Raw genomic sequence first — 26,978 nt, 5'->3', positions numbered from 1 at the left:
TTGTAGACAGAGATGTGACTCTGAATGCATCACGGATCGTCTTAGGAGCCTATAGAGGCGGATGCCGTCGAGTTGCAGTACAGTAAAATGCCACAAAACTGTTCAATTCCCCATGCAGTCACTGTCAGCTCTGATGTGGAAAAGAAGCAGCCCACATGCCAGTGCAAGGTCAGCCACAGATGAGTGGCTAAAGGGGCTCCGGGGAAGATGACAGTGTCGGCTCTACCACACCAGAGAGTCACAGAGTAATGGCGGGGTCATCCTTCTTCCTCCTCCACCCACCTTTCACTCTCTCTTTCTTGCTCTCTCTCTCTACCTAGATCTCTCTCTCCACCTCTCTCGTCCTAAAAGCCCCCCTGCCTTCTCTCTCTCTCCACCTCTCTCGTCCTAAAAGCCCCCTGCCTTCTCTCTCTCTCTCTCTGCCGATGGCATCTTGTCGCCTCTGAAGATCTATCAACGTGAATACTCTTGTGACTGAAAATGGCCAGTCTGACGCAGAGAGATCAGGGGGAGCTGCTTATTGGTGTTCACTTTCCAGCTATAACACGCAATCGATTTATCATAGAATTTTAAGTCCTTAAGTAACTTTCTAACAATTATGAAAGATAGCTCTTGTTCGAGACCGATAGATTTGAAAAATGCTGGCTCGGATTTAAAATGTTCATCACCTCCTTTGCCATAAGCCATTTGCTATATGCACCATATTGACAGAAATGTAATGTGAAATGTAATGTGACAACTCATAGATTACTCATTCCGTAAATCAAGAGTACAATGCAAGGTCTGCAGAATGAATACCTGAAGTGACTAGTCCGCTTGCTCTGTCTGTCATTCTGCCTGTCAGCTAATGTAAGGGCAATAGCTTGTGGAGACATTTGTCTTACTGTTATATTCAAGGACAGCATGATCCATCCATTCAGACCTGCTCTATAAAATCCGCCAGGCCCATAACTCATGTGCTTATTTTTCCAATTTCACATACATCTGTGGTTCTGTTTCCAAGAAGTGTTTAACATTCCCCCGGGTTTCTCTCTACCCTCACCTCACCTCAGCACGCCTCCCTTTTGGCTACTCATTGCCCTACAGGTAAGCTTTCTGGAGCCAGTTAACATGAGTCACATCATAAATTCCTCCAGACTGTCATGTTGGGATATGTCAGAATTCCATATGAGAAATTACATTGTTTTATTTTCCTGTCCAGGGTCGGAAAATAGCATGCAGCAGGGCAGGTCTCCTAGTCTGCCTTTGTAAATACAGTGTCTGTCTTGGTAAATGTGTGTCTGAGAGAGCAGCAGCATCCGCTTGATGCCATTGAGTATTTATGCATTATGCCCAAAACTGGACCAAGCAAGAGGGAAGCTATAGCCGTAAAATTGAAGTTGTCTCAGGACGTGATACTCTACTCTTTCTGTTTCCACAGCGATGCATTTTATACTTGCTTATTTCCATCTCATCTCAGTGGTGTATGAGCAGGAAAGGCCTCCAAGAAACAAACTCTCATGCTGAAAGATGAGGATTATTTCCACAACAGCAGAACACTGCCACAAAAGTAGTTAACACAAAAAGGATGAGCAATGGGGCATTATACAGCCTACTACTAGCATGACACAATGGCTTCCCCCCATTGGTTGAAGTCCGATGCAGCTCCTTCTTTGCACAGAGGAATTTCTACAGCTCTCGCACATCAATGCATTTTACAACGGAGGGATCAGACTGTGGGCCTGCTGCTACAATAGAAAGCATAGAGTATGTCTCCTAATGGATTTGTGCATTGGGTTTAGCAGAGCCTGTGTTCTCATGCATATGATGTGTTCCTACATGTTCCCAATGGGCCGTGGGTCACAACTCTACCAGGAGGTTTTAGGTGTCATGGGCTGAAGGAAACCAATGAGAGCAGGAAGTGGGGATGATGATTGTTTGCGTCAGATTTCTTGACTTTATTTTTGGACATAATCGTATACAGAAGAGGGGATTATGGATGGTTTTGTATTTGTTTTGTAATTTATTGCTTGACGAAGTGTTCCCATGCTCCCTGTGTGTTGACAGTAACCTCCAGGGTGCCATGGTGCCAAGAGACAGACCCAAACGCAGATGTTGGCTAACATGAATTAATGCTAATAACAATCCTCTTACCACTATTGGCAGCAACAAATGACATTATGAACTTACATGGAACAATAGTCTCTTTTATGTTTTTATTCAAGCACTCATTTCAGATGGATGCTTCATTTAATACTTCCACTCTATAGTTGCATACCTTAGCAGCACACTGTATCATATGTGATGAAAACAACAGGTGTGGAGTGTGGGGTGTCCCATAGTTGACATACAGCGCTGGTGACTCATGGAACAAGGCATAGCTCGGGGAGTCCAGACAGAGAAAGCCATGGGAAACACTTGTAGAAGGTCAGAGGTCAAGACCCATGAGGAAGGACGTCCCGATATTGAACCTGGCACAGAGGACCCCTTCACTAAATCTACACAATGTGATTGGATGTTTCCACTGAGAACACGGACACAGTCAACATGACTTTTTTGTGGCTTCTATTTTGGAATCGGTTGTTTTATTAGAATTCGTAATCCCACCATAACAGGGTGAACGTGTGTGAGCAGCGATTTCCCCGACTTCCTTCTCTGGCTCAATGCAAATTAGTTTAAGGTTTATTCCCAAAGCGCACTGTAACAAAGTCTCTGATTACATTTTAGTTTTGCATCTGTGTCCAGAGAAAATATGTTTCCGGTGTTTCGGGGGGATAACTGTGATCTGGAATAATTACTCATGACCTGTTTATGAAAAGTAATCACTTTACTGCTTTTAATTATTTCTGGCCCCAATACTTTGGCCTGAAATATTTTGCTGAACATTTTATAGTTTGAGTAGTCTACTATAGCTAACCAATTATAGCTGCCCTCCAGAAACAAATCTTCAGCGTGTGTGTGATAAAAACAAAAGAGCCACCCCATTCTCTTTTGTTTGAGGTTGTTGTGGATATCTTAAAAAAATAATATCTGAGGAGCTAAAATGCATTATTATTATATGCATTATCTTGATTGTTCTCACCAACTCATACAAAAGATGTTCAATTATTCAGAATATATTAATCTGAAATATATTCAGAGGGCAAAGTCAGGTGCATGTGGCATTCGGTCCTGATCTTTCAAAAAGAGAGCCAATATTGTGATACCCTTTTTTTCATCATTCAAACTTCCAAAAATGTATTAATAATTCAGAAAATATTCCAAAATGCACTTACAATCCCTTAAAAAGCAACCTTAATCTGGTTGCATGTATTTAAAAAGCATCTCTGGCTGATTATATGTAGTTTATTTTGTAATCTGATTGCAAAATGATTAGTTTGAACACACATCACTGAATAGTTCTTTAGTGGGTTTGGTCGGTCCCTTTTGAGAGTCTCTTCAGATGAAATGGGTTTGGAAACCTGCTGAGCGTGGGACCGGTGAGAACAAAGCCAACTGGAGCAGAAAGTGCCACTCCTCGATTCTCAGTCAGGGAGACTTCAACCAGCAGAAACACAGTCAGTGCCGCAGAGACAGAAGATATATACTTGGCGCAAAATGGACTGAATGGCTCTCCGTTACATCAACAATTAAACAAAAAATAGCCTATGGTGTTACATTATTCAGAGATGTAGGGTGCCTACATGTAAAAACAGCAGACTTGTGGATACTCCTATAGATGATGTCATGACATTTTATGTTCACACTGTTTTAATTGAGGGATGTGGGCAACCTGAAATTAGAGGTATAACTCACTCAACTCTGCAGTTATAGGCCTTAACAATCTGTAGTCTTCCTAGTGTGTGCAAATGATGCAGACCTAACCTAACAGGTTATAAAATTGTAATTTACAGTCATACAGATGTTACAATACACCCAAAATAATAGCAAAATATAAACAAATATAAATATTTATAGATTGCTTAAATGTTGATAATCTGGCCAACACTTCACTTACTTGACATTGAGCAAATATTTCATAAACAACAGCTGTTATTTACAGTAGATTTTTTCGAAGATCAACATGGCTGTTGTTTAATTTATTTTATTTCATTTATTTATTTATTGCTTTTTTTTATTATTATTTTTTATCTATTTTATTTCATTTTACTGTGAACGTGGCTGTCGTTGGTGTATCTTTGCACTCCTGAACAGCAGGTGGCGGTCAAACACTAGTCACGTGACCGCCCCGTGAGCACACGCGGAAGTAGGGATTTCAACAGTGTCAACAAAACAACAGCGTCAGGTCTTCTTGTCTGCACTAGCATTACTTATATTTTCAGTTTTTGCTCTTCATCTCGCCCCCCATCGGCACAGCAATGGACGGGTCTGTCAGATCATCTTCACACACCGCAGCTGGACCGCAGCCTGACTTCAGAGGGTGAGAAAAACAACAGCAACTTCAGACGAGTAGCTAACATTAGCTTCTTAGCGACTTTCTTAGCCTTTCTCTAGCTGCCAAGTCACCAACACGAGCCACTAAATCCCGACTCTCAGTACTGCTTTATCCTGAACTAGTGCTGAACTTCTCAGATGTCTTTTTCTGTGTTACGTTAGACTCAAACACCCTATTATTCATTCCTAACAGTATCACTGTATCAAAAGTCACAATGTTAGAGGCCCATAGCTTGCTAACAGTAAGGCCATTGTGTTGTTTCGTCCTAAACTGAATCATCAAATTGTGTTCTTCAGAAATGAGAGTTCCTTGGTGTCAGCCCTGAAGACATTGCTGTTCTTCACGATCCTGATGGTAACACTGCCCATCGGATTATACTTCGCATCAAAGGCGTACATCTTTGAAGGTAAGGTTAGGAACACATCGCCTTTCCTTGTATCTCTGGTTGCACACAAACCTTTTTTTTTTATTTTTTTTTTTATTTTATTTTTTTTATTTCTGATGAAAAATTTGGGACTATGCACTTGTACATCATCGAGTTGACAGCAGGGTTTGAGGCCATTCATGAATTGAATTGAGAATGCATGGTAAATTTGACATGAAATGGTAAATTTCATGTCAGTTCCTGGAGTTGAATTGCACCCAGCTCTCGGAATTGAATTGGAATAACAGGAAACTTAATTAAATTCCATTAAATTCCACATTATAAATCAAGCATTATGAATCAAATAAAAGACAATCAATAATTTGTATATTTCAGTCACGTGTTATGCATCAAATACCACCTGAAAGGTTCCTTTAACATTTTACGATATTCAGTATTGATAATATATAACACTAGATGTAATCTCATTTATGTGGTAAGAAAAAAACCCCCAAAAAAACATGGAATTTCACTGAATTTCATCAAATTAAATTAAACTTCCTGAAATTCTAATTCAATTCCTATTCTGTTTCCTGCAGTTTTTTTTTTCAAATTCCAGTCCCTCAGTTGAATTGGTATTCAAGAGTTCATTCATGATTTGACCCCACGCCTCTCCACTCCCCTCCCCTCTCCCCAGGCTCCATGAAGATGTCCAGCACCGACAGCTACTTCTACGCCGCCATCGTGGCGGTGCTGGCTGTCCACGTGGTCCTGGCCCTGTTCGTGTACGTGGCGTGGAACGAGGGCACGCCGAAGGGGAAGGGCAAGCACGATTAAAGGCGCGTCCTCCTGTCGGCTCACGGAACCAGGGGGGGACGAGGCGAGACGCGGCGCCGACCCACAGCCCCTCACCACAGGCTCCAGCCCCAACCATAGCACCACCTACCAGCCAGACCGCTCGGGGGAATCTGGTTTGCGCTTGGGGTTTAATGCCTGAAACTACTGTATATTCCCTGGGACGGGGGAGTGGAGGCTGTTGGGTGCGCTTTCTTTTTTTTTTTTTTTCTTTTTTTTTCCCTCCCCAGCTTTAGCTATCCCGCTCCTTGGGTTTTAGTTGTCACTCTCTGAAAATATGATACTTTTGTTTGACAAGAAGACGGCCCCTATTTTTAAGAGGCTTTGTCATAAGCTGGCATTTTGTGCTGCAAGTACCTTCACAGCACAAGGGTTTGTCATGTAGGAAGCCATCTTGGTTGCTTTTGTTGTGTGTGCATAACTGTGTGTGTGTGTGTGTGTGTGTGTGTGTGTGTGTGTGTGTGTGTGTGTGTGTGTGTGTGTGTGTGTGTGTGTGTGTGTGTGTGTGTGTGTGTGCAGCTGTGCACGCACACAGTAGCCTACGCACTTGTCATTTCTACATATTGTCTTGTCATTAAAATAATTTGACACATCTTTTTGTCCTTGTAAATGTCTTTGATGTAGGATGTTCAAGTGCTTTGTTTTTGTTTTTTCATGTGGCAAAGTGATATTCAGAATTTCAAATTAGGAAATTGACAAAAAAATCTAAATTTAAATCAAATTGCAGTTAAAAGAATCCCTGCCATTTCATGTTGAAGATGTTTGTTAACGTGAGGATGTTGATGCCAGTGGAAGTTTGTGTGATGCAGATGGATATGCTGACATGTTCAAATACACTTATAACAATACATTTAAACCTGATCAATCATTTCATATACTGTAAAAAGATTGTGTGCTGCTTTTGTTCTGTTTCACCAACAAAAAAAATAAAATGTTCCAAATTATGAATTTATTTTATTTATTTTGTATTGTGGTTGTGAACGTGAAAGCACAAAAGCCCTTACATGTGAGGTAAAGATGTTATTGTCACAGTTAATTTTCCCCGTAAAGAATACAGGGCTTGATAGAACAATACTCATATTTTTTTAAGTAGACATCAGGGGCTTCCTTCATAGGTTTCTGATGTGCAATTGTTTTGCTTACAGTGGTTTACATTGATTTTCTTAAGCCCTTTGCGATATAGCCTATCAAAATCTGAAACCGCTGTCATCACCCAAGGTAAGAGGTCATTTTCATTCATTTTTATTATATTCTTCAGGAAGATGCTACAATGAAATCCAGTATAACGCTGGATATTCTTTATAAACGAGGCCTGTGTGTGTGATAAACAAGCTGCGCCACACAAGAGGCGAGACTCGACTTCCCCCTACCATCTGCTGTGTAGGCTACACCAAACTGGAATGTGTGTACAGAGATGTGTGTGTGTGTGTTTATTTACTTGGGGAAATTTCCCACAAAATTTCTTTCGGAGGAATGGAGGATTAGCCTAATTCATGCTATGTCAAATTCAGAGCTTCCATCAATAGTAGGCTGTATGTGTGTATGTGAGGAGAGAGGGTCTGTCTGCAGTATGGCCCACTTAGTCATAGATAGATAGATAAATACATCACACATGTATACTTAATTTATCCCAGTGGCAAATCCAATGTAATACACAACATAAAATGCTATAGTAAGAGCTATTAAAAATCTAATTCATCTTATTTCAATATACATAATAGCCTTTTTCTGAAAATTCTTTGAAAGATTTGTTGTTTTTTGGGGCTTGAAAGTACATTTTTAGGTCACTTTAACCACACAAGCAAGCCTGCTGAGATAAAAATAAGAGATTGGCTAACTTATTGATCCCTGTAGAGACTTTCAGCTGTCACATGGCGGCAGCAGACAGTCAGTCTGTTCCCAGCATACAGACAGACACACAGAAGAGGCCAAGCCATGAAGTGACAGATGCCAAGCCATAATGATATTTTCTGCCTCAGAAACCATGTTGAGAGTTGATTTTGGGTTCATTTTCCTTTAAGTTATGCGAGTCCCCTTTTCAACAATTCTCTGGTGCAGCTTGCCCCGTAAGCTTTGCACATATTCTGCAGGAATAAGAGATGTGCTGTGCAGCCTGCATTGAGTTTAACCAGGCTGGTGATGAGGTGACAGGGCTGCAAATAATCAGACTCATTCAGTCAGTAAACATCAGAAGCCTTACTTTCCCCTCGGCTGATATTTCATAAGCTCGCCCTCGCAGCAACACAGAGTTGGTGTAAGGGCAAGCTCTGCCTCTGGCTCTTTGTCATTTCTCACACATTAGCAGTTTGGCTGCAGAGTGTCAATATGATGAAAAATGGGGCAGAAAGTGCTGTCCGGTTTCTTGAATAAAGCACTGGCAAAACACTACATGCCTCCATGATCGATTTTATTTTGCCCTCCTGACCCTGCAGTCCAATACACACCCAGTGCTGACTCCTTGTCCACCTCTGCCCCAACTGGGGAGTTTAGACTGCTACATATAAAGGTTTCACCATCTTTATACTCTCAGTTATTAATCAGCAATCATTCTTGCTGTTGCAAATAGGAAGGACATGACAAATGGCAATTATCCCACCTAGGCACACTTAGATAAGCTGTTTCCCTGAATCACTTTCCCAAACGTCCACCAGATGGCGTATTTGCAGACACGGCCTGTAGAGAAGCAGCATGTCTGCTGGATCCACAGCGTGAGACAGAAGGAAAGGGAGAGGGCAGTAGAGTACCGCACTACAGCTGCTGGGTGATAATATTAAGCATCGGACCACAGGGGACAAACACAATATAGTGGTAGAATAATTCATCTGGACACATAAAATTACAGTGATCCTCCTCCTTATCCAACCATTAAATATAATAAAGGCAGTGCTGAAGAAGCACTGAAGAAATAATAGCAGTGGGATCCCACTTTTTGTCTAAGCATACAGGTTTTTAAGAAGACCTTCAGATACTATCACAAACTGGAAGTATTTTTCCAGTCTTTTGAAAAGCACTTGAAGCATGTTTTGTTATTGACATATTAGAAGCAGAAGTTATTAGCATTTGTCAGCTTTACTTGTGCATGTTAATGTAACCTATGATAACCTATTCTCTATATAAAATAAAATAAAAGTAAAGTCCTCCTATATAGTTTTCTACTGGAATCTGATTGAATGATGTCACATGTTTTCTGGACAGAGTGAAATGAGTCCCAGCTTAGGATAAGATTTTTGTTGAATTTGTTAAAATAAAACTAAAAATTATACCTACAAATTCAAATTCAAAGGGCAAATCATGCGGCCTACCACAAAGCTAACATGCTGCTGATAGGCTATTCCCATTATTAGCAGGTTAGATTGAAGCTAGCCTTCACTATAATATGATAGCCTATTATATTAAATAATACTATTCTATACCTATTTCATGAGTGCTTTTCATGTTATATTATGATACATTTTGAGTTATGGAGCTTTTGATTTAACTAAAAGTGGAGGCTACTGGACCTTTGAGAGCTTTTAGATTTAAACTTGCTGATTTACTCATAGCCTTCCACTATATTTGTAAACTCTAAATGTTCACTGTAAACTCCATTTAAATGATCAGCATTTAGTGGGGTAAGCTAATTGAAGTTGAATGGGCTCATGATGATCCAGCTTTCACCAGTAGCTGTGAAATACACAATGGGTGAAGGACAAGGCTTTCATTGCAATTTAACTTCCTCAGTGTTTACACTTGAAATTGCAGTGAAATCACCATCTTTGAATAGTCAGTGTCGCAGGTGCTCATGTTAGCAATTTCACTTGAAGAGCTATTAAATACATGAAAGGCAACGTAGATCAAAGTCTTTATGTGCACTTAGAAATCAGCCAGTTTTTACACTACAAACTCAATTAAAACTATTCATCATTTTATCTGATCTAAGCCAGAAATGTCAATTATTATGCCATTTAGCTACTGCAGTTCACAGACTTTTACTGTATGACTCAGTCAGTGTTTAGACTAGAAATTTGATTCAAATTACAAGCTGCTATTATGTGTTATTTATGCTCATATATCCATTTTGACTTTTGTATATAACATATTGAAATCTTTATATTTCCAAAAATGTGTTGTCATCTATGAAGGTGCTACCTACTGATACAATCGCAACCTGAAATGTAACACTCAGGGTTTCATTCCAAACTGCTGTGCTGTATATCCACTTAGGAAAAAAAATAAGATACTTGATCTTCATCTGTCAACATTTCAAACACACATAGAACTCTATCCTCGAAAAACATGACTACTCTCCAGGCAGATGTCTTCAGATGACTCAGTCTTACTTCATGCTTTACTTTCATGGCAGCAATCCTTTTGTAAGGGTAGACATGAGATTTTTCAAATGGTGGATATCTTCTTTTGGATATCTCCTTTTTGGAATGAAACTCTTCACTCACTTCAGCTCTTTCGTCCAGGTTATGTACCATGGAGTTATACTTTTTGAATTAGAGGCCATCCATCTTTGGTTCACTCACTGACTTGTTGGACTATACAGAAAAAGTAACACTTCCAGCTGCTTTATCTGGTTCATGCTATTTTTTCTTTCTAGTTTTGGCATATTGGAGCTCTGGAACTTATTCTCTGGCAGCCCACCAACCCCCCAACAAAAGAAACCCTTAAACTTTATTTCATCTTTAAACCAGCGACTGGTATGCTCTTGAAAAGACATTGATATGATTTACATCTGTGCCCATTATAAACATTCTACTCTTCAATCATAGACCCCAAGCCAATTTTGTAAAGGTAAAAAATGGCCTTTTCAAAATTTTGTAACATACAAAACACATCCTTTTTTCTTGCATTAAATAATATCCCTGCTGTTGGATGAAAACCTTGTATCTCCAAAATGTCAACTTTTAGCTTGATGACCATGCATTTTTTACTTTATCCAAGGGGTTTCTTAGACTGAGGATGGTGGAATTTTCTCAAACCATAAAGAAACATAAATTCCTTCCAATGAAGTGAAAACATGAAAAACACACAGATTTTCACATGATATATCCTACTTCACATGTACTATACTTCCACCAGTGCCTTCCATCATATTCATACTGTATATACTATAGTAACAGTGTAGTTCTTGCAGGACCATAAGCTTTAATCAAATCTCAAAACACGAAGGAACTCTGACTATGACTCAGAAATTCTAGTCTTTTTTTTTTTTTTTTTACATATGATTGAAAATTGATATTTGCTCTGCCTGTGACACACCAAGAGGTTACAGGAAATGAGCGTACCAATCTAAAGTTGCGAGACAGCTTCCTAGACATGAACATCCTATCTCATTCATTTCAAGGCTTTCATACCACGGGTGCCCATGTTCCTGGCATCGATGAGTAGCCTATAAGATACGGGTATGTGGGATATGCAGACTGCAGAGGCTTTATACATAGCATGTTTATTTCTGCTCTAACACTACAGTCTTGAACAGGTTAACGTGTTCATGTTTTTGAAAATATACCCTGCATATTCTTATTTCAAAGCTGATCATGCAGTGTTCACTGAATCATAGCTATATGCTGATTGAAAAATTCAAACATATGGCAACAAAGCTACTGTATAAATGTTGGAGCTATTGTTCAATACTCCCATCACTATAATTTCTAGTCCAATCAATTCATCTTGATGTATTTGTTGGAAACATTTGAAAAACATGTTGAAATGTGTTCTAGTTACATGGTTCCTTTTTTTTTCTTGATATAAAGACTGAATATCACAAAGGAAATGCTAACATTGCAGATTTAAGACAAGTTTATTTATGGAGCGCTTTTAACAAACAGGATTTTCACCAAGTGCTTTACAGAAAAAAGGACACAAATACACATAAAAACAAGGATAAATCAAACAATCTGTTCAGAATTATGTGCTTTGCTAGCTCTTGTAACAGATACAGTACAAGTGTGACCTCCACAGACCACTGCAATTTATTTTGAGCCATGTCCTGGAATTACTTACAGCATTTGATAGGTTGTCCAATGTGTTGTCAGGTATTGCACAACTTTTCACATCTTCAAGTCGAAGCAAGCAAAGTATGCTACTTGGTGACCTCAAAACAGTTAAGGAAGTTAAATTTAACTATTTGCCCTATCTGGTTTCTTCAAATGAGGCCAGGAGGCCAGTGCTCAACACATTTCTGCTCTATTCTCAAATATGGACCTTATACTGCACATTCATTGGCTCATTCAGTAAATATTTTCAATTAGTCCTTTTAACATAGAGGTTAATAATTCATGTAGCACTGGTTTCTTTTACATTACAGTTTCTGTCTCTAATGGTTTATCTGTGATGCTTCATATTCTCACAATCAAACATGGAAAAAGAAATGCTCAATCTAAAGATGCACTTGTTTGTTAGACTTCCATTTTGTTTCTAGTGAATTCTGTTGATTTTCTCAGTGATAAGCAAAAAAAAAATACTCACAGCTGAATAGTGGGAAGGCAACATGAGTATAAAATCAATTACATAAATACAGAAAACACCAATATATGTCAATATTAACTGAAAATATTGTGATGCCACTATCAGTGTCAAAACACCATTCAAACTACAATCTAATATGTGACATCTGGTCAAATTGTTGCTGTTGCTGTAATTTGCCAATACAACTATCCGTGAGTAGAAGTTTCTTGAACTTTTCTTGATCTAAGGCATCTGAAATGTCATTATGTAACCAAATCAGTATTTACACATACTATGTAACAACTGCACAGTGTATTTGTGCGCCCTGTAAATGTCACTCCCTTCTAAGTTGGAATGAGTCAAAGCGGTACCATCTTAAAGAGGAGAGTCAGTTGGGCATATCGGAGTGCTTCAGAGCAACATATGACCCCTTCACAGCAATTTAAGACCCCTCAGAGAAACATACACCCTCTCATATCTTCAGATCATCTATTCTAGTCTTGTTGTTGCTGTGTTTGGCATGGCGGCCGGCCCTGGCCTGCGTAGGTGACCCAGGGGCTGATTCTGCTCCCTTCTTTGCTTTCAGGTCACATTCCTCTGGCTTGCTGCTGCTCCTCTCCACCGCCAAGTTGTCCTTATTCTGTTTGTAAGCCGCCTTGCTGTGGTAGGGGTGGAAGGAAGAGTCCGACTCCTCGGACAGAGGGGAGAGGTTGTAGCTGGGTACGGGCGGGTAGCCAGGCTGGACTTGGTGGAAGTAGTCATCGTAACTGGGTGCAAATGGCACTGCTGCCTCGTTGGGCTCCTTGCAGATGGTACCGGGGAGATGAGCTCTCCTGTAGCTTATACCCTGCCGACACTTAGTGAAGCCCAAGTGATAGACCTCTACGAGGTTAAGGAGCAGCGACACGCTGGCCACTCCTAACATAAAGATAATGAAGATGGTTTTCTCTGTGGGACGGGATATATAGCAGTTCACCACATTGGGGCATGGGGGTCTGTCACACGTGTACATGGGCTTCAGCTCAAAGCCATACAAGAGGTACTGGGCCACAATGAAGCCCACCTCAAACAGGGTTTTAAAGATTACGTTGAAGACGTAGGTGCGTAAGAGCTCCCCCTGCAGGCGCACGCGGCCCTTATCGTCCCTGATCAGGTGCTTCTTGTGTTTAGTCTCCACGATGAGAGCCTGCTTGTCCGTATGCTGTGCCATATCCTTCTCCTTCTGTTTCTGCTTCTCCTCCATTCGCACCATATGGAGGATATGTCCCAGGTAGATTAATGTAGGCGTGGACACAAAGATGATCTGCAGCACCCAAAACCGGACATGCGAGATGGGGAAAGTGATGTCGTAGCACACATTCTCACAACCGGGCTGCTTGGTGTCGCAGGTGAAGCCTGACTGCTCGTCGCCCCACACCTTCTCTGTCGCAGCGCTCAGGATGAGGATGCGGAAGATGAACAGAACCGTGAGCCACACCTTCCCCACCACAGTGGAGTGCTCCTGGGCTTTTTCCAGAAGCTTCCCCAGCAGGTTCCAGTCCCCCATGGCTGTGTGAGATCAGATCTATGGCTAGAGAGGGATTGAACAAGAGTTTAAGTACAGAAACAGATTTTTCACATGATTTTTAATCTACGTAGAGCTTAGTCTATAAACCAAGTAAATGACATGACTTGACAAAATTTGTGAAATATCAAAAATGATCCAAAGGTTCAATGAAGCTCCAGTGTTCCCAATGTTTTTTAATGGCTAGAAGTTCTAACATGAAGTTTAGTCTTCCTTTCCAAAATGTCTTACCAAGTACAGTAGAGCTTAGACCAAAGGAGTCTCTAGTGAGCCAAGCTGTTAACTGAGTGCTCAACTTGGTGACTCCAATGCTGGGCAGGTAGTGGCCCTTTCCACACGGGTACAGACAGGATTATATTTACTTTAGGAGGGTATATATTTGGTAAGTGTGGACAGGGAGATGGCAGGTTCCGGTCATGATGCCGTGGCTGCTGGCCGTCATGCCAGGGTAACATGATCCACACAAGGTGAAATGAAACACCGGGCAGACGTGGTGGAAGTGCGAATTAGAAATAGTCGAGTAATGACAGGATCGTAAGTCACTCTGATACACTATACATTATAAATACACCCAACTTCTCTGATGTACAGTAGTCGTACAGCAAATTCAGCATAAGCTACTGTGTGGGAGCGTGAGTTCTGATGTTTGCTGAAAAGTGATCAGAAAAATGCATAAGACCATAAGAATTCACTAAAGGTGATACTGCAGACTTAGCCAGTGTCTTCCACAATTGTAGACTTTGGGCTGAACTGTGATTTCAAGCAAAAGGAAACGCTTTAAATATTAAGTCCACCAGACAATGGAATCTCCCAAGACAAATGATAATACTATGAAAAACACAGTCTGACAACCAATAAAACCAAGAGACTTTCTTCCACGAGGATGGGAAAAAATGAATGCTACGGTTTAAGATTTCACAACCCCTTACATCGTCTTCCCACACAAGTCAGTTGGTATAAACAAACTAAAGGCTTTGGCCACAACATCTACTCTGAGTCGTCTTGTGTTTGATTATTTCTAACTTTGATTCCCAGTTGCACGAATACTTCAATTCACAAAGAAGACTAAAGTTCCTGTAGAATCACACACTCACTGGGTAACCCACCTTGTCAGCTTATACATCCCCTGTGGAGGAGCACTACGTGTCTGTGAGGGTCCATGAGGTCCCCCTGCTTCGCTCGCAGGCCTCAGCGCGAGGTCGGTCCTCGGGCCCCCGGCAATGCCCTTGAATGGACAGGAAAACTGGACTCTCGCTAGCCGCAGCCTCTGTTCCACACCGGCAAACCCACCGACTCAGTCCTCCGTCTTCAACTGCGGCTTATCCAGGATCCAGAGGCCTTGGGGTCTTCCACTGGCCACAGCACACATAACCTGCTGGACACACTCACAAGCAAGTCCGGCTTGCCCTCCCTCAACCCCCTCCCCCCATGGTTAAATTTGGCACAGGGCACACTCTCTAATGTAAACTATTAAAGCCCCTCTACTCGCTTGTTACAGTGAGTGACAGGGCAGCTGGCCAATAAAGGTTGTCTGCTAAGTCTGTCTGGCCACAAGTGCTACTGTGGTCTAAATATAGCATGAGGGTCTCTCCTATCATAGGGGGCATGACTTGGAGATGAGTAGCCATTTGGGTCTTCAAGTTACAAATCGCAGTGACAGAATGGAGCTAAGTCAACAGGGAGGTGTCGGCTTCAACATGTCAGTGTTGAGATGAGCCATTCTAGTACCAAATAAATAGAAAACATGGGGTACATAATCACCAAGAACACTTTCCTTGGACAACTTTGATCCTTTTATCCATTCAACACAGCCCATTTCACAATAAAATGTTGAGAGGTAACACTGCCATGAAATGAAACAAGAAGTCTTCATATGACTGCTGAATAGTTTGTGTCAATATATTTGTCAAATTAACACAAAGTTTATTTTTTAATATTAAATAATGTACATATATACAGTTCTAGCCCATTTTTTTTTATATTTTAACCGGATTGTTTACCTGGATGTAAATTGATATATGCACATTTAGGCATGTCTACATAAGACTTTTTTGTATATATTACAATGTGAGTAAAAACAATAGCAGGTTAATTTCAAAACACAACAACTCTATAAAAAGATGCCAGCCTACGTCTAGTCTAAAAGGCGCACAGGACCAGAGAGATACAGAATAATATATGGCATGCTGATATGAAGGGAGGCAGGTATAATGGGAAGCTTTCTGACAGTGATGGGTCTCTGTTAAGAAGTATCTCAAACATTTCTGAGAACCAACACAAAGATGACCTCAAACAGAAGCTGCATGGGAGTAGGTGATTTACAATTCAAGGAATTCAAGTACTTTTTAAGAGGATGAAATATGGACAGTGCTTGGCTGGGATCTGCAAAATGCTAAGAGCGACCCAGCAGACAAGAGGGAATAAGAATGAATGAATTGTTCTAATTTTGCCTATTCATTTGAACATCATGTGGCATCTGCAAAAAAAACACCATTTTAGTTAGTGAATTAGGCCTGGAAAGAGTCCAGAATAAGTTTATACAAGATCACTGAAACTTCCAACTTCCAACTGAAGATCTTATTAAAAACCTTTGATCTGTCACACTTCTGAATATTGTGTCAGCACAATTGATAATTAGTGAAATAATTTACTTTACTAATTGTTCAGTAGTAACAAAAATGTTTTAGGAAAAAAAGTTTTACTTATGTCATTTTATTTTTTATTTTTAACACTATAATATCCAATGTCCGTTGCCTTTGTTGGGATAGCTTTTACCAGTTTTCTTTGGTTTCCCGTTAGCACCATCTGTTATAATATTTCAGTAGCTGTATGCTAATAAAGTTACACAGTAGTTACAGCTGTCTGTATACAATATATCACAATCAAATAGCTAAAATTGTCCAATAAAATCAAATGTTGCTGTCATACTATTCCTATAAGACATTTACTCAAATAAATGCCCCTTTCTCCTTTGCCTTGCACCAGCTTTGACCTGGATTGGAATTTAGATATGAGACATATTAGCGACATTTTTGATCACAATGAAAAAGTTAACCTTCCTTTCCAGCATTTCAATTTGTACAGGACTCTTTCCTTCTTTAACCTACAGTACCGGCTCCATATCTTTTAGACAAGTTCCAACAGCAGCTAATGCTTGTGTCAGTAGAATAAATGGAAAAATGGATGAATCACCAAACAACTGACTGAATGATACAATACATGAATGAACGGTCTAAATGAGTATATTCAAAATGAGCAAATATACAGTATATGTAACATTAATGCAGAGCAACAGTATGACAGCACGCTCCATGGACATTACTGTTGATTAGTTTCACTGGGAAAGGAAAGGTAGTGTCTTAGAAAGCAGAACACCTCTCACCCTTGTCAACTGGGCTCTTTTTGGTCACAGTGAACTTAGACTTGAGTGAATGGTCTGCTATCAGCTGATTGATCTCGTTTTGCTTATAGGAAGACAATTTTTGAGTTATCCAAGCCACTTTGGACTCTTCTTCCGAGCCGTGTAAGCACCGAATGCAGGCCCTGCCTATGAGGTATATCACCTCGGCCAGGTTGAGCAGCACACACACCCCGGACACTGCCAGCATGAACACAGTGAAAATGGTCTTCTCTGTGGGTCTGGAGACAAAACAGTCCACTGTGTTGGGGCATGGGTATGAGTCACACTTCACCAAACGCACCATCTTAAAGTCAGGATAGATCAAGTAGAAGATGTAGAGGAAAGCCACCTCGAAGATTATTCTGAAGATGATACTGATCATGTATGTCCACCACAGAGCTCCAGTGATCTGGAACTTCTGGTTCTTGATGTGTTCTAGCTCCTTTGGGCTGCCGCGGCCCGACCTCTTCAGGATCTTCTTGTCAATGTGGCGTCGGTGGGCCACATGCATGGCCACCAGCAGGGCAGGGGTGGAGACTAGGATGAGCTGGAGCGCCCAGAGGCGGATGTGAGAGATGGGGAAGAACTGGTCGTAGCAGACACTGTTGCATCCGGGCTGCTGGGTGTTGCAGGTGAAGCCCGACTTCTCATCTCCCCAGACGCTCTCAGCTGCCACCACCAGCACCAAGATACGGAAGATGAAGATGACAGAGAGCCAAATGCGTCCAATGCCAGTAGAATGCCTGTTTACGCCGCTGATCACGGCATAAAAGGACCCCCAGTTCATTTTCGATTCCAGGTCTGGAAAGGCAAAGGTTAAATGTTATAACACGGATGTAGGCTAAGCTACATCTACATCTTAAGAAGGTTAACTGGTATAACCATATAATTAATGAGTAATAGATCAAGTGAATGATGTTGTCAAGCGAAATAGTGTATTAATATATCAATAGTCAAACATTTTTCAGGAAAAGCAAAATACAAACTAACATAATGAAAACCGCAGCTTTGTAGCCTTGCATAAAGACAGTCATATTTATAGCAATGGTATAACAGGTGGAAAACATTGAATAACTTGCGAGCTATTACCACTGTCATCTTCCACTACAACTTTACGCAATCATTTTGTAAAAGTCTAACTGTTATAACAGTTTTGAAGAAGTTTACCAGGCTCAGCCGGCGGTGTAAAGGTCCAAAGATGACCATCTTCAGGTGTGGCCTGAACATCAAGCTGGATTTGGCAGAGTAGGAACAACAGACGAGAATTGCCAAGTAACTTGTTGGCGGTATAAGAGCAGGGGCGATGGCCTACCGCCGTGCACCGTCACAAGACGTAAGAGATCGAAGCCAATTGCGAAAGATTCGCCGAACCACGTGATTTGCTCGCTCTGTATTAATACTGTACTCCCAATCTGACCTACAGTTCAGTTGCAGACAGACTGACAGACTATGCCAGCCAATTTCTCCAAGGAATCAGCAAGACATCCATCTCATTAGATTTTTTTCCTACAACAAATGAGAGACCTCTATTGTTTGTAAGAAAGGCAATAGGCTTGATCTGATTTGCCTAAATAAAAACATAAAATGATCCAACTAAGAGATATTTATATCCTGAAAAGTTGTTTCATTCAAATACTACTACTATGCAGAGCAACGATAATTTGCACAACAGCACGCCAAGTATTTGGCAAGACATCTGGGGCACCTCAGCCATCACTCACCCCAAATCTGACTTCACTGCACACTGAATGTTAGTACAAAATAGAATTGATGAAGGATAGAACATGTATTTTACCTTCAGCTGTGGTGGTACACAAAAATGTGTACAAAATGGGTGGAAATGAATTAAAATATTGTGTTTTTTAGCAAACCAAAAGGCTGGATTGAGAACACCATGCGTTTGGAAAATGCTAATCATTCCTCCGCCACTAGCCACTGCCCTGCACCGTAGCGGTCATATGCTCTTATATAAACCATTTACATACAATGGCATCCTTTATTGGGCTGCAACAAGACTCTTTAGAATTCAGATCAAACGCCTCGATTTCCGCCTACCCCAAGCAAAAGAAAGAATCTGTGTGGACACAAAAGGCCTGAGCCTGCCACATTATTTATTGTGCTTGGCGGGGCAGGGAAGTGAAGGGTGATTTTGACCTGAGCCACTGTCATGGAGAGAGTAGGGAGTCAGTAACAGGTTTGCAGATTCATCCAGAAAGTACATGAACTGTTGAATTATTGCAAACACTGCTGGGGTGGAAAATGAAAGCCAGTCTTACTGAGGAGATTATTTATACAACGGATTTAACTGAGACTGTCTAAAATGCTATGTCTTGATTGCTCATCGAGCTACTTTTTGTGATATAGAACATGCCACAAATCAAAGTCAAAATATACTTAGTAACATACTACATTAGACATGCAAGAGTATATCAACAATTTATGATACAAACATCATATACACTGTAGATCTGAAAATTGTATTGAATTCATAATTTGATATTAACTGCAGCTGTATAATAAACTTCACAAATGATCATTGTTCCATGCCACAATAGCAAGCTGTTTTCCCAATCAATTTAATTGTGCATATTAGGGAAGAAACAAATGATCCTAGCCATAACTAGTTTTATTATGGACTACTTTCATGTTAAATCTGCTTCAAATATTTACTAAATCATGTTGACAGCAGAGCATAGCAAATACCCAGACATTCACTTGGGTCAAGAGTAACTTCGCCGAGAAACTGCTTTCACAATTAGACTATAGGGTGGAATATCACTGAGCCCTGTCTCTGTGCCAGCAGCTGTAAAATACTAGTCTGCTTATGAATGATCTAAGCTACAGCATGTTGTCACATGGAGGATCACAAATTTTAAACAATGTTTTTGCCCTCAAACCTTCATGAACACACATTGGCATATACTTGCCGTCATAATCCCTTTGAGCACTGTCAGTTTATTCTGCTCAAACTCCTCCCTACAATACAAGTAACACAATAATTTACAGTATCAAGAGAATGAAGTGAATGCAGGGAAAAACACAATGCAGTTGTTTGTCATGCACTATCAGATGACCTACAGCAGTTTACTGTGCCATGAGCGTTTCTGCGTCACTTTTGACAATGTAGTGGGAGGGTTTGGGTGGCCTAGTAATTCTTTGAATGAAATAAAACTCATTTGTATTCTCTCTATAAACTACTAACTCAACAATATAGGGAGACATAAGACATATTTTTAAATTTAGATACCATGCACTTTATTGCTATAAAGCATAGATTTGTACATTCAAAATACATTTTCAATTTTTGTCAAACTCAAACAGTACAGGAATACAAGAACTAGATATTAATGTTAACAAAAGGTAAGGCAGTTTTAGTAATTATTCTTGTCAAAGGAATGTGATACATAAAAGAAAAAGCAAAAGCAGTCTGTTCGTGGCATATCAGAGAAACCAAGCAACACTTAATAGCGGGCAGATAATCTGACTGAATTGGCACTGTCTAGTGGTTGAAATGATCAGGACAAAATATTAGACTTTTCTGCCTTTGGGGAAATAAGGAGAGGTGAAATGCAAACCACAGAGTAGAAGATACAGAAATACAAAACTTTCTAGGGCTTAGAAAGACTCAAAATAATACAACATATGCCAGAATTTGGTATCCCTAACCCTTTGCATATGAAAAATTTAGAAAAAAAAATACTGATAATGTAATTTCTGTTTTTATTTCAATCACCCCTCTAAGGACAATTAAGTCAAAACCTGTTAGACCCTTAAACAGGATTAGATTAAATCCTTAAAGACTTTTAAGAAGTTAGGAAATTGTGTTCCAGTTTGAATAGTGAGGATATGGAGAATCATTAATCATCATTAATCAAGTGTAAAACTGGATTAGAGTAGAGATATGGTGCAAGAAATTCACTAGACCTAGTTTTGTAGCAGTGTTATTAACTGCAATGTTAAGTATCAAAATACAGAAGAAAGCTGATACCTGCTACTCCATTTGAACTATAAAAAATGGTAAAAAAAAAAAGGTCTTTACCTCCTTTAAAGTTAGAACATTCTTGATTTGTTAGTGTGCTGCAAAGAGCCAATCACAACAGCAGCTTGTCAACATCTAGCCTTCAATGAAATTCCACTGTACTTTCACTTGTAAACTGGTCTTCAAATCTGGTCATAATCAAAATCAGACAATCAATCTAAAGCTCTCATCTATGAACTGGAGTTATCAAATTTCTCCATGTTTAAGATAGATCTGTGTGCTTCACGGCAGGGCTGCTATTTTGGGTTTTGAATTAGACTGAGAAAAAATTACAGCAACAACTCTGTAAACCACATCCCCTTCTTTCAGAATCACTTCTTACTTTTGAGTATAGCGTGAGATGAGGTATTTCTCCCAGTCAGACTCCTGTTTTCTCATTTTAAGCTGAAAAGTGCCTAAGAAAGCAAAGCATTAAAATTTTGAATGAGAATGAGAGTGCTGCATCGGTCATACATAGGCTACACTGCCACCTAGATGCAAAAATTAAAACATTCCAAAACTGTAGAGCTACTCACTTCGTTTTATGACACCAACATTTTTCAGTTTGTCATGTTTTGCATGTCCGTTCTGGGCCAGTCTCAAAGACAGCGGTGCACCTCTCCTGAAATGAACAAACACCACCATTGTACAGTTACTGTGTTGTATAACTCCCCACTTGAACTACTAAAAAGGAACGATGCATTCAGGTGCTATATTTCATCTTGACACATAAAAATACATCATTTGTACAATGACAGTTGGCAAAATAAAATGCCACACTTGTTTCCAGTGATAACATCTACCTGCTAGATATTCAATTCAATCAAAAAAAACAAAAACTTTTATTTATCCCTGTGGGGGTAATTATGAAGCCAACATAGTAAAAGAAAACATAAAAACATCCAAGCAATAAAGACAGACAAAACCAAAAGTTGATGACAGACATAACAGATCTCTGTGCAATGGGGCTTAATAGCAATAAATGTGAAAGTGATGTTATCAACTTCCATCCCATGCTATTAATCATTCCATAAATCATAAGTTAACAACTATTCAGAATGCATTTCTTGTGTTTCATACTTAAGTACCTCATGGCACCTATCTTTCCCTTCTCCAAGAACAGCTCCACTGTTACTTTGGGCCCCTGTGGGTAAAGCCTGGCATACAGTGTCCTGTTGTGCACCATTGCTCGAAACCAGCCCACTGCCTGCTCAGACCAATCCTTCCCATTCACAGGCATCACCTGAGGGGGAGGATACAGACACTAAATACCATGCACTGTGATAATTCATTTCCTTTATCACCGAGCAATAGATAAGACTGTGACTAATCACATGGACAAATGCCAACAATCCAGGCTACACTCTCAGAGTGGAACACAATATATTAACCATTTCCACGAGTCCAAATACTGAGAGGGAGAGAACGAGAAGGGGGGAAAAGATACTCTGCATGTCTGTGTTTGAACATCTTCATCAATGAGAGAGATTCAAGTACTAGTTTAAATGCATATTGAAAATGATGAAGCCAAAATTTAGGCTATATAATATCTATATGGAACCACTCACATTTGCCAGTGAGACCTGTACAGCTTGGAGGGGAAAGTTGGCCATTTCTGGGGTCAGCTCCTTGACGTTCCACAGAGACAGGCAGGCAGTGTCACCATGGTCCAGCCTCTTCACCTCCACCTTGATGGCTGTCCCACTCCCAGCACTGTCAGTGGTATTATTATCTTACATATGAAAGGTAGAGAGCATGATAGGTTTAAGTCAGAAAAGAACTAGAATCCATCCCTTTTCAACTGAAGGAACATATGCAGTAATGTCCTCTTCAGTGGCTACAGGCAACAGAAGTGACATTGCTACCATCTAGGGGTAAGTATTTGCAAAATCATTACCATGTATGAAAATTGGGCCCACCTTCACTTATCCCACATATCTTCATCACCTGGGCCCTGCACCATTGTTCCTGCTTCGGGAACCAACCCATTACATGGGCTCCGATGTCTGGAATGCAAATCTGCTCCGAAAGTGAACTACTGGCTTTCCAGCTGCTGCAAATGAGAAAAATAATCGGACAACCAGAAACATGTGGAATACATTTAAAAAAAAAAATTCTATAAAAGCGTGCAGTCCAATTTTGCCTTGTGTTTATGTAATAGGCAAACAAAATAATGAACAAAAAGGACAAGGGGCCTTTAAAGTCCTGCAAATGTGATCAGCAAATCAGTGAGGATTGAGAAAAGCTGAGAAAAAGCCGCTACAGACAAGAGATTAGAAGCCACTCCTAATAACTCACTCTGTGACAAGGGCCTGCAGATTCACGGTGGAGTCTGCATGCTGGATGTAGAAGTTGCCTGGGCTGACGATATGAGACACCACAACCTCAATCTCTTCAAACTTCCTGATCTGGAACTCTGGGATGCTTATGCGGTTGATCGTTGACGTTGTTGCAACAGCAGAACTGTTCTGGGGTTCAGGTTCTGTAGCCTGGAGACTTCGGGAATTCAAACGGAGGCTTGCGGTGGTTTCATTTTGGCATGCTTCGCCCATTTCTTTTTCCGAAGGGCTGGCTTCAGGGGGCTCCTGTCTCGCCTCTGTGAAGATGTCTCCGATATCCCACAGTTCAGTCTTGGTGGCGACCATGCAGGTGTAGGTCAGACAGCCGCTTGACTCGACTCGCTTTACTTTGAAGACTGGAGCTTGGTTTTCCATTTCTACAAGCAACTTCTTCCTCGGGGGAAGTGCATCAGTACATCTCCTTTCATCTGACACGTCATATCTGAATTGGTGGCTTTTTATTTTCATGGTGGGTGATGTTGGCAAACTTGAAGTGTACTGAAAGTTGTTCCTCCACTCGATTAAACTGACCTCCGTTGCACCCTTGTTTTCAGCATTTGTTCTGAGGAAGTGCAACAGCTGAGAGGATGTTTGTTTTTGGTGCTGCACCTGGACATCATTCTCACGTCCCCAGCCAATTAGTGGTGCATTCACTGTTATTTTCATGGGGTTAGGGTTTCTGAGCTCTGGGAGTATAGCTGTAATGGGAGGTGGTAGTGGTGGCCGCTCTGTGTTATCCTTTTGACGTTGAATGATGGCAGGTGGCTCAACCACTACATCTGTTTGGGGTTTCTCCTCAAATATAACAGCATGTTCCTTTTCTTTGGCCTTAAAGTGACAGGATGAGCTGGTAGTCTGAACGACAGTGTTGTGGCTAGATGAGATGCTACAGATCATTACATCATTCTGGACCGCTTTAGGCTGGGAGATGAGGAACTGTTTCAACTGCTGCAGGGACAATGTGGCTCCAAGCACCTGGACTGCTTTGGTTATGGAGCTCGCCATAAGGACATTCTGCAGCATGGGCCCAAACTTGAGAACATCTGTCATCAAGATCCCTTTGTCTTTGAGTAGCTGAAGTTGATTTGTTATAACGTTTACAGCAGAGGCTTGGAGACAAAATTGCGGACCTGCACAGATGGGGAAGGCCGGGGGAGAGATTGTGTTTTGAAAAATGAAGACTTTGAAAATCTTTTCCTAAATCACACATTGGACAGCCACATGATGTGATAGCTGGCAGTGGCCCAGGTAATTATACTACTGTGTTTGCTGGTGTGCGTGACTCAAGCTGTTGGATACAGCTGGTGCTGCCACCTTGGCTGACCTGTTTTACACATGCACATCTGCAACCCTGCCCCTGACAGTCACACCAGTTACTAAACTGTACCATTATTCTTTGACTTACCATTTCTTGTGTCTCTTAATACAGCCAAGAGCTTGTCAATAGCTTGGCATTTTGCATCCACAGCCTTCATAACTTCACTGTACAGGCTGGTTGGAAGAGGTGAATTCAGGAAACCTTGGACCTCTTCATAGGCCTGAGGAAAACGTTTAACAACCGTTAGATTATGTGATATTGCAGGCAGGATATAGAATATTCACCAACTATTTTCGAATCAACAACGTTTTGTTTCAATTATACGGTTAACGTTAGCCAACTTTACCATAACTTTGCTAGCTGGCCATCTTAGCTAGCGATAATCGGTGTGGCAGCTAACTAATGATGTGACATGCAGATGGCGTGCTTGCTAGCTAGCTAAATTAATGTAGATTATGGCCAATACTGTATGTTAGGTTGGCTGCTTTTAACCCACGTTATCCTACCTTGTTGGTGAAGTTGCGAAGTTCTTGATCGAGAGTGTTCCGAGCATTTTCCAACAGGAGGAGTTTGTAAATTATTAGGCATTTCTGTGTGATGTTGGATGGATCCGGCTGTTTTTGGAAAAGCTGCTGCGGAGTCATGACGAGACGACTGGGGCTGGTAGCGTTAACTGCTGGTACCTCCGGCGAAGGAATCCGGGTTCTGCTTATGAAAACGGAGGTTTTTAATTAGCTAGTCAACTAATTATGTAAATGATACTGGCGGTGAACATTAATATTAATAGGGTATTGGCGGTTTGACAGCACCGTTTGTTCGCTGGTTTATTGTAGAGATGAGGCTGATATTTCTGGATCTGGAGAGTTATCTACCACAGAACAGCGCTCTTCTTTTTTTCTCCTCCTGTCCTTGTTGACGTACTTGACAGCCGTTATCGGTGATTTAGGTATTGGCAATCTTAGTTGTCCCTGGCTTGGCCAATGAAAATGTCTACGGAGGGTTCAATTTCATAACAGCAGGGGCGTGTAAGACCGTCCAGAGATATCCTATGTCGCAACTCCAACGATTTTACTTTATAGTGTCAGATTTTCTCATTTGGAATATGAAATATGTCCTGCTCTTTCTTCAGCTACTGACGACCTGTGGACAACGAGGAGCCATTACCCGCCATTTTGAAAGTCAAACAGGCCTCCTACTTGTTTCGAGGAAAACCGTGGTGGGGCGTTCTGCTCTTTCTTCAGCTTCTCCTTCACTGTCGTTCACTGTAGGTGAATAAATGTGAAGTGGTTCCGGTGCCAGTCGTGGGGCATTGGTTTGTGGGACATTTTTAAAGTTAATTTAAGCAGCCCTGGCAGGCTGTCTAATCCCCCAGAACAGTGGACTAAAAATTCTGATGGAGGTTTTTGGTGGGTGTGTTGAAGCCTGGACGACCGGACTGCAGCCCATCACGTGCAGTTAACCTGCCATAACCATGGGGAATGAATAAGTGAGACTGAGACTGCTTCCTAAAACCTCCTTGACACCAGTGCACACTTTTAGGAGCACCCTGTTTTCATGGACACTGTGCAGTGATCAAAGTCGCACCTTATTACAGATTGGAACTTAACTCAATGATTCAGGAAAGTTGCAGGTGTGCATCGGTGTCTTTGAATCGACAGAGAAAGAGGAAAAAGATGCACCGTAATGGTGCAGAGAGGATTAATCTGGATCATGGAGGCCATGTACGTTCTTGACTGAGATGTTACCAGGAGTATAGCGTGCAGAAGGAGAACCAGGCAGAGTGCTTTTGTAAAGGAAACTTTGATTCAGGGTCAGCGTTGTGTCCAAGAAGGAATAGGGAGGAAAAAGTTGTGAAATTCGAGCAGAGGAGACAGCTGCTGAATAGTGTGGAAAGTCAAGGGAGATTTTACTGACAAGGGAACAGATAAAACAGTCAGAGAGCAAAAAGGATCTTTTTTTTTGTCTGAATCAAACAAGGTATTTTGCAAGATATATTGCAGTGACAATGAACTGCTCTATGGAAGTTTAGAGGAAGCCAGAGAGGACCCAGATATTAAAGATGTAACGGCAAATGTTAAGGAAATATTGAGAAAGAGATTTCCATCATCTTAAGCCTAAATGGATATGGAGGACAATTCCTTGCCTAATTATTTCAAGTGATGGGGTTTAGAGTAGCATTTAGTGGAAATACAGGCATTAGAGGGAGTAGAGATTGACAGTAATATTATGTACAAGTTTCCAATACTTACCATAAGGTGTTAATAAACCAGC

The 26,978-nt window shown here is 40.8% G+C and overlaps 3 protein-coding genes across 3 annotated transcripts; 1 reads left to right on the top strand and 2 right to left on the bottom strand.

The window, feature by feature from the left end:
- The first annotated feature begins 4,231 nt into the window (after positions 1-4,231).
- On the top strand, positions 4,232-6,568 carry LOC139649030 (vacuolar ATPase assembly integral membrane protein vma21-like). The gene is made up of 3 exons (XM_071525323.1): positions 4,232-4,399; positions 4,711-4,820; positions 5,476-6,568. The coding sequence occupies exons 1-3, from the start codon at positions 4,338-4,340 to the stop codon at positions 5,613-5,615; spliced, it is 312 nt and encodes a 103-aa protein (XP_071381424.1). The 5' UTR covers positions 4,232-4,337; the 3' UTR covers positions 5,616-6,568.
- Positions 6,569-12,540: 5,972 nt separating this feature from the next.
- Positions 12,541-14,825, bottom strand: LOC139648550 (gap junction alpha-3 protein-like). Its single transcript, XM_071524717.1, has 2 exons — positions 14,739-14,825; positions 12,541-13,638 (listed from the first exon to the last, which is right to left on the bottom strand). Exon 2 carries the CDS (start codon positions 13,612-13,614, stop codon positions 12,541-12,543), a length of 1,074 nt encoding a protein of 357 aa, XP_071380818.1. The 5' UTR covers positions 13,615-13,638; positions 14,739-14,825.
- A 2,166-nt stretch (positions 14,826-16,991) lies between these two features.
- On the bottom strand, positions 16,992-18,212 carry LOC139648738 (gap junction beta-1 protein-like). The gene is made up of 2 exons (XM_071524961.1): positions 18,200-18,212; positions 16,992-17,833 (listed from the first exon to the last, which is right to left on the bottom strand). The coding sequence occupies exon 2, from the start codon at positions 17,817-17,819 to the stop codon at positions 16,992-16,994; it is 828 nt and encodes a 275-aa protein (XP_071381062.1). The 5' UTR covers positions 17,820-17,833; positions 18,200-18,212.
- Between the last annotated feature and the right edge of the window lie 8,766 nt (positions 18,213-26,978).

This window comes from Centroberyx affinis, unplaced genomic scaffold (genome assembly GCF_046629955.1).
Source record: "Centroberyx affinis isolate AG114_WGS23_722 - 3 ecotype Tasmania unplaced genomic scaffold, CSIRO-AGI_Caff_v1 ptg000108l_1, whole genome shotgun sequence".
NCBI classification, from domain to species: Eukaryota; Metazoa; Chordata; class Actinopteri; order Beryciformes; family Berycidae; genus Centroberyx; species Centroberyx affinis.
Note: the sequence above shows the minus strand (reverse complement) of the source record. Positions and strands in the feature narration are given on the sequence as shown.